We start from the raw sequence: 17,849 nt of genomic DNA, 5'->3' as shown, positions 1-17,849 counted from the left end.
TAATGATTAAAGAGGTAACCAGATTTGAACCAGTCCGTACTTCCGAGGAAATACTCAGTTTTTGTATTATTGCAAACATGCAAAAGTACTTGAATTTCTGTAATTTTAGTTCTATGTGCTGTAGTTCTGACTAGCCCATTTCATTTTGTAGTTGTTGCTAAAGAAGCTTGCATGTTCTAACTTTATGCAGTGCTAAATCCATTTTAATGCCAGTGGGTACTCCAGTGTAAAGTGAATATATTCCTAGAAGATCATACCGTTCCTGCAAAGCTATTACATTAGATGATAGAATTTCAAACTCATTGACATTTTTCATTTTTTTTTTCTGGCCATGAGAATATTTTGGTAGATGCGTATCCCCTTAAATATTAAATTTCTAGGCCAGTTGGATGCTAGAATATTGGCTGTAAAGGTGAAAATCGATTTTCTATAAACATGTGAAGTGAGGGAAAAGCTAAATGGATGCAAATATCAGCAAAGCTGTTAACACTTTATCAGTGCATTGACAGATGTACATCTTAAAGGTGGCTTTCAAACTATCCCACACAATTGGCAAAATCCCAGTTTTGAGTGGCTGCATTTGTTTCTGAAACGGATAGTCCTGTTGGTGTTCTGACAATGAGGAAATACTGCCTCAGTTTAAAATGATTCGGTGAATCAAGCAACATGATCTCTGAACCCACTGAGCACATCTCTCTTGCAGTAATAAACTCTTCTTGCATTACCTCAGCAGCACTCTTCTTTGTTCTTCCCCTTCATGTTTGCTCTGTTTATGCTTTATTTGCAGGTGTTCTTGAAAAGACAGTGGAAGGAGAGGCTGCTGCTCTCACCAAGGCTAAGACCCTTTACAAGTCCTGCACCAATGAGAGTGAGTCAGCCGGCCAAAGATTTTAACACACATAACCTTTTATATTCAGTTTTTTTAATGCCATTTTATTTTCCATGTTTAAACTGAAGGTTCAGTTTTTTACTTGATGCTTATGAAAGTTGAACTTTAAAAGCATATTCTGCAGCTGTTCTCAGTTTGTCAAAATGAAGCTCCTTCAAGCTTAAGTTGGTATTGTGCTTAAATGAAACAACTGACAAAGGTGTAAATCTTGTTCTGAGCCGAGCAAAATGATCTGTTCCACCAGCAGAAGCTCTGTTCATTTTCTAATCACCTTTTGTTGTTTAAGGTTTAATTGAGCTTAGAGGAGGAGCTCCTTTGCTCAACATGCTGCCTGATGTGCTCGACTGGCCAATAGCTGTGGACGACTGGGAGTCCGTCTACGGTACAACTGTTCGCCCCCGCTATCCTAACACAGGATTCACTGTGTTTCTATTTTTTCTTTACTCTCTCTTTCTTTTCATTTCCTCAGGAACAACTTGGAGGTTGGAAGATGTCATTGCCAGGTTAAACGAGAAATATGGAACTCAACTCTTGGTTAACTTTTTTGTTGGCACCGATGACCGGGACTCCACTTCACACATTATTCATGTATGCATCAAACCAGGAAAGTCTCTATACACTAGATGTTTCCCTATGGCCTCTTAAGAATTTGTCATGCTTTATTTTTCCCAGTTTGACCAGCAGACGAGCCTCGGCCTCTTATCCAGAGACTACTATGCCTGTGACGGTTCCTATGCAGAGGTTTGGATAAATTCAAGTTCTTTTAAACATTTTTTTTTTTGCAAATTGGATGATCAACTTCAATGCGGTGATGCATTTTGATTTGTTTGCTTTTAATGCTCTTACAAAAGTTTAATCTGTTTGATGAAACAAAGTCATCAACTTCTGATTATAATATAAAAGTGGGAAAACTAAACCTGCTTCTGTCAGTTTGGACCAGATGGTGTGCCTGAACCAGAACAGTTGACTTAGATTTAACTTTCCTGAACTGTTTAGTATGCAGAAAGCGGCGTTCGCAGCAGCTACACTTGATTTAAAGGAGTGTGAAGAGTCTCTTGATTAAACGAAAGTCATTAATGTCCGTGTTTAACAGGTGTGTCGAGCTTACGAGCAGTTCATGATTGACCTGGCTAAGCTGATCCGCACCGATCGGGGACTGGAAATCAATGAGACCCGCATAAGAGAGGAGGTGACGCGAATCATGGACGTGGAGAGGGACATTGCCTATGTAAGCTTGAATCTATTGAAATACGGTTCTGCTGGTCACCCCAAAAACTGCCTGTGTTCCCTCTGTTTTCCCTTTTCCAACATCGCCATCTAGAGGCTGACAAATGTGTCACACTTTAAGCCGTTTTTCCCAATTTCACTGTTGTGGACGAAAGTGGCGCTTGTTGTCACTCAACAGAACTAAAACACATTTTATTCTCACGTAGTGCTGTTGATCCGTATGTTCGTTTAAAGGATGCCAACTCTGCGTATAGGTACATCTTCAACGCTTGCATGCACAATTGCGATTGGCATCTGTACATAGGCCGATATCTAATGCTGAATGGTTGTCTATTAAATTTTTGTGGGACTCTACGGGACAGGGGACAAGCTTAGCAAAACGAAAGGCACACTTGGCAGTTTTGGCTTTTTAGCACCACCTAGTGTCCATTTTGTCGAACCAAAAGTGAAGCTCATCTCCTTGCCATGCATTAGTCTAACGCTTTAACTGCTGAAATGTCTCGGTCTTCGTTACCGTCTACAGCAAAGAAGACTTCACAATCTAAAACATGCAAGACATGTGCTGGAAGCAGACTCCAGCAAGAAGCACGTCTGTTCAATTTTTTTTTGGTCTGTTCATAAAGTGGCAGCTTGCCACTCTGAAATTGCAAGTGTGATATTCTGGTCAAAAAAGGGATGGTGGGGGTCTGAGTGACATTTCATTAGCACCTATTGGCTGAAGTAAACTATTAAAAAATAAAAAATATGGAAGTTGCATATAGTATCTCTTTAATATAGTGCCTACATTATATCACAGTACAGGTTAAAGCCTTGCTCTCATACTTTTGCGTGTTCTGGGGAGTGTTGAAAAGCAGAGGGAGTAACGCTGTTCTGGGATATCCCGTCATGTATCTGGTCCAAGAGTGCATTTAAAAAAATACATTTCAGATACTTAAACACATTTGTCCATCTTCTCTAAACCCACACCTCCCATCACTTCTGTCCACAAATAAAATTCTTGCTGTGTATCTTTTAACTCCTCGAGTCACTGGTGAATAAAATGGTAATGTCTTTAGTTTTTCTGTGAGGTATTCGAGCTGCTCCGTGTCTGCAGCTGGACATCTTCGGCTTTCTTTGTCTTTGAAGGCGCCAGTGTCTGTGCTGTTGACAAAAGCGACGTTCTGACTAACAGAAGTTTGAGTTCTCCGTCTTATTTGGATGTCGAGTGGGCTCAACTCCATCCGTCCCTGCGAGCCTGCTGGAGAGCCCTTGCAGCCACGGATAATGGGGTGGCGCGTCTCCGCACTGATGCAGAAGCATAAACTAGGCTTAAGACGGTCATTTTTATGGACTAAAAAATACAAAATTCCTGAAAGGAGGGGCAAAATGATTGTTGCTTTCTTATTGCTGTTAGGCATCGGTTCCTGCCCAGTCAGATGGTGGCTCAAGATCCCTTCATACAAACCTTTAAAACCTAACCTGGCTGCAGCTCTGTGGACTAATATTTTCCCCTTGCTTTAAAGCTATAAAGCTGCAAGCTTGGATCATTTTTCTTTCCTCTGTACCTTAGCACTCCTGGTCCTTTGGGAAATAGGGAGAGATTCTTTTTTTAGGTCTAATAGCAATATAGATTTGAGGTTTCTCCTTTGTGCTTTTATCCATTATTGCTGCACCTGGTTTAGTTACCTCTTGTTTAAGTGTAGCTCAAGCCTCCAGCCTATCAAATGTTTCATACCCAGAAATAGTCTGAACCAGGTGGGCCTTACTCTGAATATGCTAATTCTTGACCATTCAACACAAAGCAGTTGAGATGCTTAAAGTTCTTGTATGTCTTAGATTTCTAAGATTTCTTACGCCGGTTATAAAATCAAACATGTATTGATGTGACGAAAGCTACATTTTCTGCAGTGCTTGACGAGGTTTACAGCCATTCTGAGGAAATGCAACAATCGGTGGTGTCAAACGTGTAGGACTATAATGTGCAACATTAAAAAATAAAGAGGAACTCTGCGGTCAGAGGTGTGTGCATACCCAGCTTCTATTTTAGACCCAACTTTCACTAATCACAACATGCAGGAATTGCACATTTTAGAATTTGGATGGAAGCATTTGACTGGTTCAGGCTTGGCATGCACACATTAAGGCTGTATCCGACGCAAAGGAATGCCAATGTCTTAAAACATAAACAGATTTTGTTTTTCACCTTTTTATTTGAGCTGCTCTTCTCGGGAACACGCTTTGCACTTGACTGCTCACGTTTACGAGGCGGTGAAAGCCATCGAGCACTGACATTTACAGACCTGAAGCCTCCCACTCTGCTAAATATGTTTGACATGAAGTGAACACGTGGTGGAAACCAACAGGGTTGTGATGGTGGTGGTTGATTTTCCGTGGGCCTCTTGCTCCCTCAGGCCACGGACACTCCGGAGGATCGGAACGACCCGGTGCTGCTTTACAATAAGATGGAACTGGGCAACCTGAACACAAACTTCACTCTTAAAGTAGATTCGCAGGTAAACAAAGTATCCGCTCAACAAAACTGTTCATGTTTTGGCTTTATTGCTCATTATTTTATTTTTATCAACTTGAAGGTATTCGACTGGATTTACTTCACAGCTAGCATAATGGACACAGTCAACATCAGGATTCCTAACACCGAGAAAGTCGTAAACTACTCTCCCAACTATTATAGGAGACTCAACCCTGTTTTGGCCAAATACACAAAGAGGTATGATTTCATGTGACTTGGGTGATCATACCTGACCGCTGGTCACTCATTAGTGTAGAATCACAACCCTGCATGATTAGAAAGGCGTCTTGGACGATGTTCTTTCAGGGATCTGCAAAACTACATGGTGTGGCGCTTTGCAATGAACATGGTGGTGGGCCTGAGCCGGGCTTACAGAGACACAAGGAAAGCTTTCCGCAAGGTATGCACACACACGACTCTACGGCTCAATGTGTTGGTTTGCTGACTGTCTTTTCTTCTACAGTTTCTTGTACTTGCAACAAAGTTTGTATCCACAGGGGTGAAATGGAGCTAAACTTGTAAAAAATAGCAGCTTCGGCCATAATTAAGACAAAGAGCTAAGATAATTACCCATGGGAGGAAACTACAAACAGATGAGCAATTGAATCTGAGTGAGCGCCAACGCAGTTTTTTGTCCTGCTTTTCAAAAAGCTAAAATGTAATGTTAAGTTTTGTTCAAATTTAAGATGAACAAAGTAGTGACTTGTTGTTTCTACTTTGCTGCTGTTGTTCAGGCCTTGTCTGGGACGACGTCAGATGTGGCCGTGTGGCGGCAGTGTGCTCTGTACGTCAATAACAACCTGGACAACGCTGTGGGACGACTGTACGTGCAGGAGGCCTTCTCTGAAAAGAGTAAAGAGCTGGTAAGTATGGGTTCAACTTTGTTTCTGATCAAAAGGGCCCCATACATGTTTAAACCTTAAGGACCAGCGTCTATATTTCCATTTCCACTCATCGTAAATGTCACTGCCTTTTCACGAACACTTAGAATTAAGCCTGATTTATGCTTCTCCGTCTGCGTCATTGCGGAGACACGCAACGCCATTATCCATCCTTGCGTAGGGCACGCAGGCACGTACGGAGTCGAGCCCACTTTTTTAAACATCCGTCGAACGAGACGGATTACGCAAGCTTGTGATTGGTCAGGACGCTGCTGTTTACAGCGCCGCCATTGCAAAGAGAGCCGAGTTTAACTAGCGGCAGACACGGAGAAGCTTGAAGAATACCTCGCGAAAAAACTTTTAAAATATGAACGTTTAATTCTCCCGTGACTGGAGGAGTGAAAAGATGCGCAGTAAGCGTTTTATTTGTGGACGAAATGACAGGAAACGTGGGTTTAGAGGTGGGGAGCGCATGAAGAGGTGGGAGAATGAGAGACAAATATGTCTGTGTTAAAAGTCTCTTATATACACAAAAAACACAATATAAACACACGATCTTGGACCGATACATGACAGGATACCACAGAACAGCGCTACGCCCTCTGTTGTCCTGCCGGGCAATTGCTTTGCAACACTCTCCAGGAGACGGAGAAGTATGAAAGCAAAACGTTTCCATCAATCCGTGCGTGTCTGTCCCTTGCGGAGCTGACGGAGAAGCATGAACCAGGCTTTACGGTGTTCCACCCAACTTAAGATCTAGCTAGTCTCTTTGCGCCATGGAGCCATTCAACCAAACAACGAGGGGCTGACATGCCAAATATTGCTGTCTGCTGAACTGAAACTGCCTTCCTGTTTAGTCTCAAGTTCACTCTCTAAACCAACAATGTTAGGTCTAGGAAACCCTCACATTACAAGGTTGACTAGTTGTGCTAAACAAGACTAGTTGTAAATGTTAAACTTAAAGTTTGAAGTTATAGCCTAACGAGTAGCAAAGCTGCCATATTTGATGTATGCCCTGAACAAGTAAAATAATGTATTTTGTTAGGTAAAGTCTATTTAATTTATTTTTTTGCCATGATCTTTTTCAATGTAACTGTAATAAATATTATACTAAGAATTCTATGGAAAAAGGAGGAAACAAACCTTGCAATCGGTGACGGTTAAAAGGAAGATGACTCAAAAGACAGATCCTCAAATATTGGTGTCAAGCAGACTCGTAGCAACAACCAGACCCCAGGTAGCTGCTTCGGTTCTGCTCCGTACCGCAGCAGACATCCACAAATTAATGGGATGGTGGGAATTTTTCTTCCGCTTGTAGTTGACTCGTTCAATAAAATGGTGTTTCTGAACCCACTCAAGCATGCTACCTGCTAGCATTAACCAAGCTGCCCGTATAACTCGTGATCTCAAACTTTGGACCGTTCCTGCCTTTAGCAATGGTTTGTGTCTTTGCTGGTCTATTTTCCTCCAACACCTAAATGATGTCATTGTGAGCCAGTAAAAGTATGTGCACACATTAACAAAGCTTAGAATCTGTGAAAATGTAAGGAATTTAATGAATCGACCTTTTCGAAGATCCGTTTCAGCCTTCGTTAAATACCACAATAACACGCTTGGGTTTACATTTATAGTGCCCTGTTGAGCGTTAAAAAGGCATCTTTGAAACTTTGGACGGATATATGGAGAGGTTTAAATATTAATTTATTCACATGTACAGTAGTGAGCATGTGTTTCAGGCAGCTTGTCTGTTTCTGTCACCTTTGTCTTGTCTCTACCTCAATACGGTTTTTTGCTTGCGTGCGCAGAAAGCAGCTGAACAAGGTGTCCTTGTTATCATCCTCACACCACCCACACTGTAGGGTGCATGTGCACGCGTGTGCAAGAGCGCACGCATTTGATTATGAGTGAGACTCTGTTGCAATTCTGAGTCTAAGATGGCATCAAAATGCTCGTCTATTCTGACGGGTGGATCTCACGTCTAGCTCCCTGCTGTGTGTCACACCTGTTTTCAGCACATTCTTTAAATTCATGTTTTGTGGCCTGCAACAGGCACATTCGCGGTAGTCTTATTAAAATGGTGTTTAAGCCACATGAACAAGGAGAATGCCAAATGCTCACTTGTAACAATTTTAGATTGCTGGGATTTGTAATTTACAACCAGTTTGCATAGACCATCATGTGAAAGCTGAAAAGGTTCAATTTCTGCTAAAAACAGAAATTCAACATTTCTAGAATGGATCACATTTTCATATCGCGTCTAGAAACATTAGATCAGGTATTCACATCTTGCGGAATCGTCTTGACTTCTCCATGTGATGCATCAGTCATCCTACCCTGATCACAGCTGTGTTCAAATATTAACTATTAAAAGAAGGTCATTCTAACTGCTGCCAGTAGCTCTGCTCATGATATGCATGCGTAATAAAAATAAATCCAACTTTTAAAGTCAAAGTTGGAGACTCAACTCAATTCCACACGTCTTCTGAAAAGCCTCAGTGTGGTCACTCCGAGTTTGTGGTGACTCCTCTGTGAGGTTGTGCAACAAGCATACAAGGAGTCCGCTGATGTGAAGAAACTGGGAGATGCCCCCCTGCTGAAGTTTGTCTCTCCGTGTGCGGTGATGTGCATTTTAAATGTTGAAACTATTGGTATTGTTTGCAAGAATGTTAACTTTGCACCACAGCTTTTACAAAAAATGTGTTCATGTTGACTTTGGAACACGTTGGAGGCGTTTGCATGAAAATGGAACATCTTGGATTCAAGGTTCAGGAACTGAAATTGTCTAAATATCTCAACAGAAGTTGCACAAAAAACATCTGTGCAGCATGAGCTTGGAAGGATCGAAAGCCAGTTTGAATCATGAAGGCTTGATGTCCATAACTCTTATGGACCGGATTTCTAGGTGCAGCAAACGTGTTGGGAGGAGACTCGTTTTGGTGGCCTGAGGCTCAGATCTTTGCTTTCGGCAGATGTTGGCTTCATCAGAACGTGATCTCCAGCTTTTGCTGTTGCAGTTCGCAGCAGAGTGTGAAGCAGCTGGGATGAAGATCGGCTCCTCCAAAGCAGACCGTGGTCTTGAGTCAGAAAAGGGTAGAATGCCTTCCTCAGGTCTGGGATGAGGTTCTGCCCCAAGTAGGAGTTAGTATCTCAGGGTCTTCATCACAAGTGAGGGGAAGATCGTGAGATGGATGAGACTGGTGCTGCGTCTGGAGTGATGCGGGCGTTGTACCGGTCTGTCGTGAAGGAGCTGAGCCGGAAGGTAAAGCTCTTGATTTGCTGGTGGATCCATGTTACAACTCTCCTCTGGTCATGAGCTTTGGATAGTGAATGAGAACGCAGAAGACTAGCACAAGAGTTTATTTCCACAGGGTGCCTGGGCCCTCCCTCAGAGATGGGGTGAGAAGCTCAGTCATCCCGGAGGGGCTCAGAATATCGGCTGCTGCTCCTTCACATCTGGTTATGCCACCTGGATGCCCCCCGGTGAGGTTTTCTAGGAACGTCACTCCAGAAGACAAGATGGCTTTGTATACATTTATATAGAACATTTCCTACACAAAGGCAACTCTATGTGCTTTACAACAATTAAGGAGGGAGGAGACCTGAAGGAAGATCCAGGACCCACTGAAGGGACAGTTTCTCAGCTGGCCAGGAAAGTCCTTGGGTTTCCCTTGGAGGAGCTGGCCTGAGTGGCTGGAGAAAGGGGAAACCTATCTGGTTATGCTGCTGCTCCCGCGGGACTCGACCCCAGAGAAACCATTGAAAATGGATGGATGGCTTTCTTGAAGGCCTTAATGAAGCATTCAGTTTTGAAAATGAGTTTCAAGTTTTAATCTTGCATTTGATTAGTTTAGAATATAGTTTCTAAGATATTTGTATGACTTCTAAAAATGTCAACTTGTGTACATTTGGAAAAAATTTTTGGAAATTAAGAGGGGGGCGGGGGGGGATTTTATCGAATAGGACCGATCATTTAGCATTTATTCACGAGTTTGACCGTTTCTGCTTGGTGTGTTGTGAGGTTAGATGGAGGAGATGATCAAAGACCTTCGGGAGGTGTTCATTAGCAACCTTGATGAACTCACCTGGATGGACGCAGAGACAAAGAAAGCGGCTGAGGAAAAGGTACAAGACAAGATTTGAAAGAGTTTTACATATTTCTGGTTTAAACACCCCCGTCTCTTTCTTTCTTTGCAGGCTCGAGCTATTCGGGAACGGATTGGCTACTCTGAAAAGATTATGGTGGATGAATATCTGAACAATGAGTACAAAGATGTGAGTCTTTCGCTGAAATCGTAACTGAATACAAAGAAGCTTCGTTGAGGCTTTAATGAAAACATCCCAGTGAATTGTTGGCTAATGAGTTTCACCGTGGAGTAAACGACCAAGTGTTGAAAGCTTTCGTCACCACTAATCCATCCTGCTTCTTTGGCTCTGGTCGTGGCAGCTGAGCTACAGCGCAGAGGAGTACTTTGAAAACATCCTAGAGAACCTGGAGTATGTGCAGAAGAAACGCCTGAGGAAACTGAGGGTTAAAGTCAACAAAGACGAGTAAGATTTCCCGTGGGGTTCGGGGAGGGGTGTTTAAAAGTCTACACATCTGGAGTGAAGCCGATTCCAAAGCTGCGGTGTATTTAAATCATTTGAGATGACTTCATTTAAGATCTAGTGTGACCTACTCGAGTGTCGGCCTCGTTCTCTAGCGGCATGCATTCGCTCTCCCACACACTCCTACTTGCACATATAGAGTTCAGCTTTGCGCTGCAGGGATCCCAACACTGGCTCGTGTATTTATAGCTGCGGGTTAAATGAAATTATTTTAATCGAATATAATTTGTGCAATGCTTGTGTTCTCATGCAATGATCAGATGAATTTAAACGGTTTATTTTTCCTAGGTGGGTAACTGGAGCTGCTGTGGTCAACGCCTTCTACTCATCCAGCAAAAACCAGATAGGTAATGCACTTTATCAGCAAGCACAGTTCAGCATTTTGATAAAATGATTTAAAAGTATCCATTTATCTTCTGCCATCAGTGTTTCCTGCAGGTATCCTTCAGCCTCCTTTCTTCAGCAAAGGCCAGGCTAATTCTCTCAACTACGGCGGCATCGGCATGGTAATTGGTCACGAGATTACACACGGTTTTGATGACAATGGTGAGATATTTTTTCCCCCACTCTGCTTTGTTTCCCTTCCAAGGCCAGCTATGGCTGATTACTTAAGTCTTGAACACATCTCCCTGTAACTGGTACCATAGTACTTTGTTGTTCCAGTCCTGTATTTTTTGTTGTGGTGAGAACAGAAATCTAAATTTGACCCTGGTCATTTGAAGTAATTTTCCACTTCAGTTGATTCATTTAGCAGACTTTTCTTTTCTAAGTAAAATAAATTAAGCTGACCTATGTAATAAAGAGATAATGGCAAGATCAATAACAATTAAGGGTATAACTATAGGCTAAGATTGTGTTTGGTTCAGTGCTTTGAAGGGCTCGGTTTGATAAATTTTCGGTATTTAATATCTGAAGTGGCTCTTATAGTGAACAGAATCGGGTGTCGTCAGAGGCTGCTGATCTAGCATGAGGTTTTAAATTATTTCACAGGTTATTTGTGCATCTGTGTCACGCTCATCCAGGCAAGTGTTGTATTGACTGTTCCACGTCTGAAAAACTCACCTCACACCGCCCAGAGTTTCTTCTTTAAAACTCGTATTAAAGAGCAAGTCACCCACGACCAGATTCTTACTCAACTCCCACTTCATGTTTGAAAAAATGCAACAAATGCTGCTGCCTAGCAGACAGAGAGGGTGGAGCCGCTAACAAATGCACACAGTTACGACATTGTGACATCATAATGTGCCATCTAACATCATTGTGTACCTCTGAGCCAATAGCAATGGCAGATTTAAATTCAAATGCAGTGCTGAGTTTTTGCTGCCGGCGCATCGCTGACAGTTTTGGGCAGAATATTTAAATTTTAACTAAGATGCACTAAAGTGCCAAATTGACTACATTTGTCTACAGCATACACTCATTTATATAGTTTATCAGCAAAAAAATGTTGATTTGGAGTGACTTGCTCTTTAAATGAGGCTCCTCCATGCCGTATGTTTTGTATGATGAAAACCTAACATCAGCCACTGCATGCCTGCACAGTGAGAAGGGAAGGAGGAGCAAAGCGACGCTCCATTCAGCGTCTCCGGCCAGTAGCAGCAACAGCCAGCTGGTTTTATCCGCTCTGAAAAACGATCAGAATTTGCAGATCACATTTTTTATTTAACGGAGATCGGACGCGTGCAGCCATCATGTGTCGCTCAATACAGCGCCTACACTTATCCGTTGCGCTTAATTTATTTAATGGAAAAATAAACTGAAACTGTACGCAAGTGGACCAAACCAAAGCTGCCCCCCCCCCCCCCATCCTAATGTTTTTGAATCTGTAATGTGTTCTGTAGGTCGTAACTACGATAAAGATGGTGACCTGAAGGACTGGTGGACACCAGACTCCACCCACAGATTTCTACAGTTGTCCAAGTGCATTGTTGATCAGTATAGCAACTTCTCTTGGGACCTGGCCAATGGACTACATGTATGTTCTCAATCACACCCTTTAGTAATTTTCCAGTAACATCTCAGACATTCTCACAGCTTGTTTACCTTTTTGGCATTGCCGCTACCTTTGCCAGCTCATCCATCTGTCATGTTTCGATCTTTCTGCCAGCTCTGCTGCTTCATCCTCTTTGCTGTAGGTCTTGTCTATTTTCTATCATCATGAGAAACGTTCCCCTTTTTCTTCCCTGTTCCGTATTGTCCCTTTGAACAAAGCTTCTCTTGTTCCCAGGGTAATTTCCTCTATCCCAAGAACTGAGCTTTGAAATTTGCTGAGATACAGGAGAAGCCTCCATCCAGCTCATTATGCTGTTTGTTCCTTTGCTCTCCCTCTAGTTAAATGGTAACAACACCCTTGGGGAGAACATTGCAGACAATGGAGGCATTCGACAGGCATATCAGGTAAAAAGCCGTAAAGCAGAGGAGTTGTTGTTTAACAATACAACTAAAGTCCTATTTTCATGAAGAACTGATGGTACAACTATGATAAGTCAAGGCGATCAAAGATATTTGAATTTCATGGGAAAGTAGAATTTGAGTAATTTTAAAGAGACTGTGTAGTTTTTATTAACTCCTGGAAATAGCCATCAGTTTTGGAAATGATGCCCAGTTGTTAAAAAATATTGGCGTTTCATAACGTATAACTAGAAATCATGTCTTAAACACATGAGAGTGGGTCCAAGTCTCTTGGCGACGCCATATTGGAAGCCATGTTTCCTTCTACGGGAGCCCATGTGGAGAAAATGCTTTTACTGATTTGTAACAGACTTTTACAAAACTTTCATCATTCTTGAATGTTTTTTTTATTTTTACACATTTACTTCACTTGTTGCCAGTCATGAAAGGGAGTCTGATGTGCTTGTTTTGCAAACGTTTGCACTCCCCAGGGCTTTTTGACCCTAATGGGCATCTGTTAGTCTTCAACACAAAAATACTGCTGCAATGATTTAGGTATCATGAAAAATACACCCTGTAACTTGAAGCATTTATTTGAGCTATTCTATGAATTTGCAGTTTTATGAAATGTATCCTTAAGCATTAAGATAGTGAACGAAGATGACCCTCTTCAAAAATGCTTTTGAGATGGCGTCGTTGGCACATGAAATGGAAATCGGAGTTTTTATTTTTTTCTCTCAAAGCCAATGAAATGCAAAAGTATGGTTATTGATTCGCTTTTCCAGCGCATGGTTATTTTAAAAGGTTTGCAGAAAGGGGCTGGATTGTTTGAAGATGTGTTCAGAATTAAGCTGCAACTCTGCAGTTTTCAGTTTGAAAGCTCAAGACAAGAAGCATTTCCCTTTAAAGAGACAAAAAGGTTTGATTTGTGAAATCTTCTGCTGCTTTAGCTACATTTAATAAATTTCCTTTTCTTTAGGCTTACAAGAACTATGTGAGAAAGCATGGAGAGGAACCACCCCTCCCTGGCATCGACCTTTCACACGATCAGCTGTTTTTCTTAAACTTTGCTCAGGTAATTGATCACAGATCAGGGGAAATGGTGGGGAACTGGGATATCTGTTTGGTAAATCAGAATAAATGAGGAATTGGTGTTTAAATCAAAACATGTAACCAACAATTTCACTCAAGTAGCATTTTGGACTTTATTTAGCTAAAACAAAGGGAAATTAAATTTAACAGAAAAAAACGGGCACCTTGTGATTTTCATTTTGAGAGGTGCTATTCAAAATATCTTCTATCTTGTAAGAGGCCATTGCTGCAGGGTGATTAAAGTCAGTTGGAACATTTTTGTACCATTTAATCAAACCGTCACAAACTAATTTTAAACCATGGGAGTCAATTTGACATGAAACGTCTTAAATACTGTAATTCTATGCAATCTGTGGTAAGTGATCTTAAATGGAAGACAAGCAAACTACCAACATGGAAGTTTAATGACCAAAATTAGTCAGTTTTAAACTCTAATGTTAATTTCCTTATGCTAAAACAAGTCAATTTCCCATGGAAAGATGTGCCATCGGGCCACCTTAGAGGATGTTTTTGCAACCCTTAAATGCAAAAGTGGGTCCAAGTGCAGATCTTTGAGGTCAATAAATTTTAGTCTTGGTAATACTGTGCCGTTATGGGTCATGTCTGATGCAGGGGCATTTACACCTTTCTTATATCACCACTCTGAAGACCGATGAGCGTTGTCAACAGGTTTACTGACATTCAAAAACGTAAAACTAAAAACAAGACAAAATAGTTAAGATATACATATGTGCAGCATAATATACATTTATATACCACACTGCTACTACACAGCATATGTCACAGGTCTAATTATGAGAACTTGTGCTATTGACGCTATCCAGACGACCTCCAAAATCGCGGGTAACTAGCTTAAAGGACTAGCTTGCAGCTAAATACAGCATTAGTGGGCAACATTTTGCACAAAAACAAAGTTGCAACTTATACTTTAAAGTACATACCGGCGATACAACCATAAACAGAAGATGTAGACAGTGTTTCTCCCCCCCCCCAACAGGACACCATAAACTGTGTGCCGATATGTTTCCTTCTTGCTCACTTGCTTTGCTAGACTGAGCGGACTGCCTGTTCAGTAAAGTTATTTAAAAAATAAAGCTGTTTCTAAAGTGCACCACTCGAAGAAACCACAGAGGGTGCTGTAAACACATAATAACACTGACTGAGAATGACATTTTAGTGATACATTTTTACAACTTTTAGTGAAAACAGAACAAATACTCAAAGGTAATTAAAAAAATTAATATCAAAAATGTAAAATGGCCTTTTGCAGCTATCCTATTTTTAGCTAATGGGTTAAAAGACTCAATCATTTTTATTGGAATCATTTTTAAGCAATGTTTTCCAAAATGTTTTTTATTCAAAATTAACAAAGTTCTACTTGTATAAAATACCTGTAGGGCCAATGTGGTTGACTAAAGATGCTTCAAATAAAAATTTGCACTTATGTACATGTGAAAGATATTGAATCTGAAAGATATAGAATTTTTTGACCTGACATAAAAACGCATTGATTACACTTTAGACATTTTTGACTTTCTGAGAAAAGTAGTCCTATTTATAAATTATAGTTTAATTTGCCTTGATATATCCAAAAATGGTCAGTTTATTCCCACATTGCAGTTGCAAATTCTGCAAAATGACTGTATTAAAAGATAAATGTAACTGATTACTACCTGATGTAATAAAAATGATTGCTAAAAGTTAAGTAAATGAGGTATAGGATGGATTGATGGATGAATAAATTACAACCTCAATCAGAATAAGTGCATTGCATTTCTTTCAGGTGTGGTGTGGAACATATCGACCAGAGCAAGCTGTTAGTTCCATTAAAGTAGATGTACACAGTCCAGGGAAATTCAGGTAACGTCTCAATGTTTCCTCTACCTTTCTCAGCTGTAATTTACAAGACTTGTTGAATAGTTTAACATGTAAACGGGCTGCTGCAGTGCTCTTTACCAGAGAGAAACATGCAGAGGCGGTTGTTGCACAGATGCTGCTGAATTAGACCAAACTGAAGTTTGGGGCCTTCAGAAACAAACGCTACTCCTCAGTCAACATAACACAAAGGCTATCACTTAGGACAGTGCAACCTAGCTACCTTCTGGATGATTTTGGTCTCCTAGCAACCAGCGTTGAACTTAAGTGCACATCAGCATGGTGTATACTGCTACCTATGTGTGTATTTGCAGCCAATTAGGGACATTTCCTACAATGACTGCTGTGGACCACTTCAGTCCTTCCAAATAATAGGTTTTCTTAATTTTCCAGACAGATTCTGTGTGCAGGCCTAAAACATTTTTAATGGCTTAATATTGGAGTCTCTCTGGGTGCAACATACCAACATATGGAATGAACTCGGGCCATGTGATTAAAAAAATGCATTGGCCAAGCAAATCAAAGATTTCCTGCATTCACATTGTTGAGATGGGTGTTTTCAGATTAGATGCTAACTGTAAACTTCTAAACATTTTAGATTTTTCAGCACCTCATCTTGGTCCCTGCAACTTCTGGATGTTCATAGTTCTCGCCCTGCAAAACTAAATTAGATGCAACTTCACAGAAAATAATTTCTGATTGTAATCTGAGTCTTTTGCGCAGGCTGAAGACAAATGGTCCCCTTCACCTATCTCTTGCATTACCATCTGATATTAAAAAAAATGAATAATTGTGAGACTCTAGGATTTGAAACGCCTGACAGATCTGTCACACTGTCATTTAACGTTATGGACTCGCCCCTCTTGGCTCACAATTAGGAAGGCTGTTGGTTTAGTGTCCAGGAGATGGTAGAAAGCATCTCAACTGGCAAAAGCTAACCGTTAACAATTCCACCACACGGCAGAACTCCTCCAGGATTTTATTTGTTGATAAAATGTCAACGTTGCAAAGCAAGCTGTCAGTGGTAGTCGTGTTGCTGTTAGCCAATCGGTAAAGAACAACCCTCCAACTACGGCTTCTTAAGATGTTTTTGTCTCACTTTGTTGTTAAAATGCCATAATTACAATTTGTCTTGTTTAACTAAGCTCAAAACTCCTCTGTATGTTTCAGAGTCCTGGGCTCTCTCAGAAATTTTCCAGAGTTTGCCAAAGCTTTCCACTGCAGCAACAGCAGCTACATGCGTGCTCATCCGGTTTGTCGTGTGTGGTGATTTGAGAGCTCTGGGATGGGGTCTCCCTGTTCCCTCCCCTCCCCTTTTTGGTACCTCTCCCCTTGGACTGCTGGAACACTCGAGGGCTACAGGAAGGTGGGGACTTCCTTTGGTTCTTTACAGGATGGACCATGGCTGATGGACATTCTTTGCAGTATATGCACTTCATCGCAGGACAGCAGCAGACTGAACCCTTTAGGGCAGAAGGAGCACTGTATCTTCTGATACTGTACTTCATTAAATCAGCCTGTTTGTTCTCCTACTCACTGGATAAACCACCTCCTTACATTTTCTTTTCACTATTCTTAACGTCTTATGCTTTGAGTCTGTCTGTTTCTTTCTAGGTGCAAATGTGAGTGGGTGTCAATCAAAATGCTTTACAAGTTGTAGGCAATAGAGTGGTGGACAGAAACGAGCGCTGCCCACTCGCACGTTAAAACACCGCCTACCCACTCACTCGTGCACACATGCAGCAGGGCCGAACCACTGTACTGTATGTGGGACTCGGTGGTTTACGCATAAAACCTCAACTGTTATCAGCCTTCGTCTAGCCTACAAGGACTTGTAAGAGTCTTTCACCCTTTTTAGTTTAATGTCACGAAACAGGGATTTATTTTGTTGACTAGATTGATATTTAATTGTAATCCTTTATTATGCTGTTCAATATGTTACTGACTTTATTGCTGTTGACAGCCATTAGCAGAATGAAGACGGTTAACCAAAATGAAGATCTTGCCTTTGCTTAGATGACCACTGGTCATGAGTAACGGAGATGACAATCTAGACTCCAGACCCTTTTCACTTGTCCTGAGCCTCCTGTTTGTTTCTGTCTGTGTATTGTTTGTACGTCTTACCATCACTGTTAATTAATTATGCCTTACAGTTATGTTTTACCATGTGTATGTTTGTGGGAGAAAGGATCGGAACATTTATTAAAGAATTAGACTTTTTAACCACGCTCGTTCTGGTTTCTGAATGTGAAAGATTCCACACCACGAGGGAAGCTTTATGCTCAGAAGCTATTTGTCTACAGTGATCAGCTTTGGGATCTTTATATTCTTTAAAGTGTACATGTGTTTACTTGCTTCCCAAATAACTTAAAAAGAAAAA

General features: G+C 41.2%; 1 protein-coding gene across 4 annotated transcripts in view; it reads left to right on the top strand.

The window, feature by feature from the left end:
* The window catches only part of LOC107380056 (neprilysin), a 41,332-nt gene extending 24,360 nt beyond the window's left edge, over window positions 1-16,972 (top strand). For all 4 annotated transcript variants that reach the window (XM_015951083.3, XM_015951084.3, XM_015951085.3 and 1 more), the window contains 19 exons: window positions 788-868; window positions 1,176-1,271; window positions 1,359-1,477; window positions 1,562-1,630; window positions 1,983-2,117; window positions 4,507-4,608; window positions 4,687-4,823; window positions 4,932-5,025; window positions 5,360-5,488; window positions 9,530-9,628; window positions 9,701-9,778; window positions 9,951-10,054; window positions 10,400-10,458; window positions 10,538-10,657; window positions 11,953-12,086; window positions 12,443-12,508; window positions 13,482-13,577; window positions 15,378-15,454; window positions 16,640-16,972. In XM_015951083.3, the coding sequence (XP_015806569.1) occupies window positions 788-868; window positions 1,176-1,271; window positions 1,359-1,477; window positions 1,562-1,630; window positions 1,983-2,117; window positions 4,507-4,608; window positions 4,687-4,823; window positions 4,932-5,025; window positions 5,360-5,488; window positions 9,530-9,628; window positions 9,701-9,778; window positions 9,951-10,054; window positions 10,400-10,458; window positions 10,538-10,657; window positions 11,953-12,086; window positions 12,443-12,508; window positions 13,482-13,577; window positions 15,378-15,454; window positions 16,640-16,739 (1,895 nt within the window). In that variant the 3' untranslated portion in view covers window positions 16,740-16,972. The remainder of the gene's footprint in view (window positions 1-787; window positions 869-1,175; window positions 1,272-1,358; window positions 1,478-1,561; window positions 1,631-1,982; window positions 2,118-4,506; window positions 4,609-4,686; window positions 4,824-4,931; window positions 5,026-5,359; window positions 5,489-9,529; window positions 9,629-9,700; window positions 9,779-9,950; window positions 10,055-10,399; window positions 10,459-10,537; window positions 10,658-11,952; window positions 12,087-12,442; window positions 12,509-13,481; window positions 13,578-15,377; window positions 15,455-16,639) is intronic.
* The last annotated feature ends 877 nt before the right edge of the window (window positions 16,973-17,849 follow it).

This window comes from Nothobranchius furzeri, chromosome 13, assembly GCF_043380555.1.
Source record: "Nothobranchius furzeri strain GRZ-AD chromosome 13, NfurGRZ-RIMD1, whole genome shotgun sequence".
Taxonomy (NCBI): Eukaryota; Metazoa; Chordata; class Actinopteri; order Cyprinodontiformes; family Nothobranchiidae; genus Nothobranchius; species Nothobranchius furzeri.
This window is presented reverse-complemented; position numbering and strand designations above follow the sequence as displayed.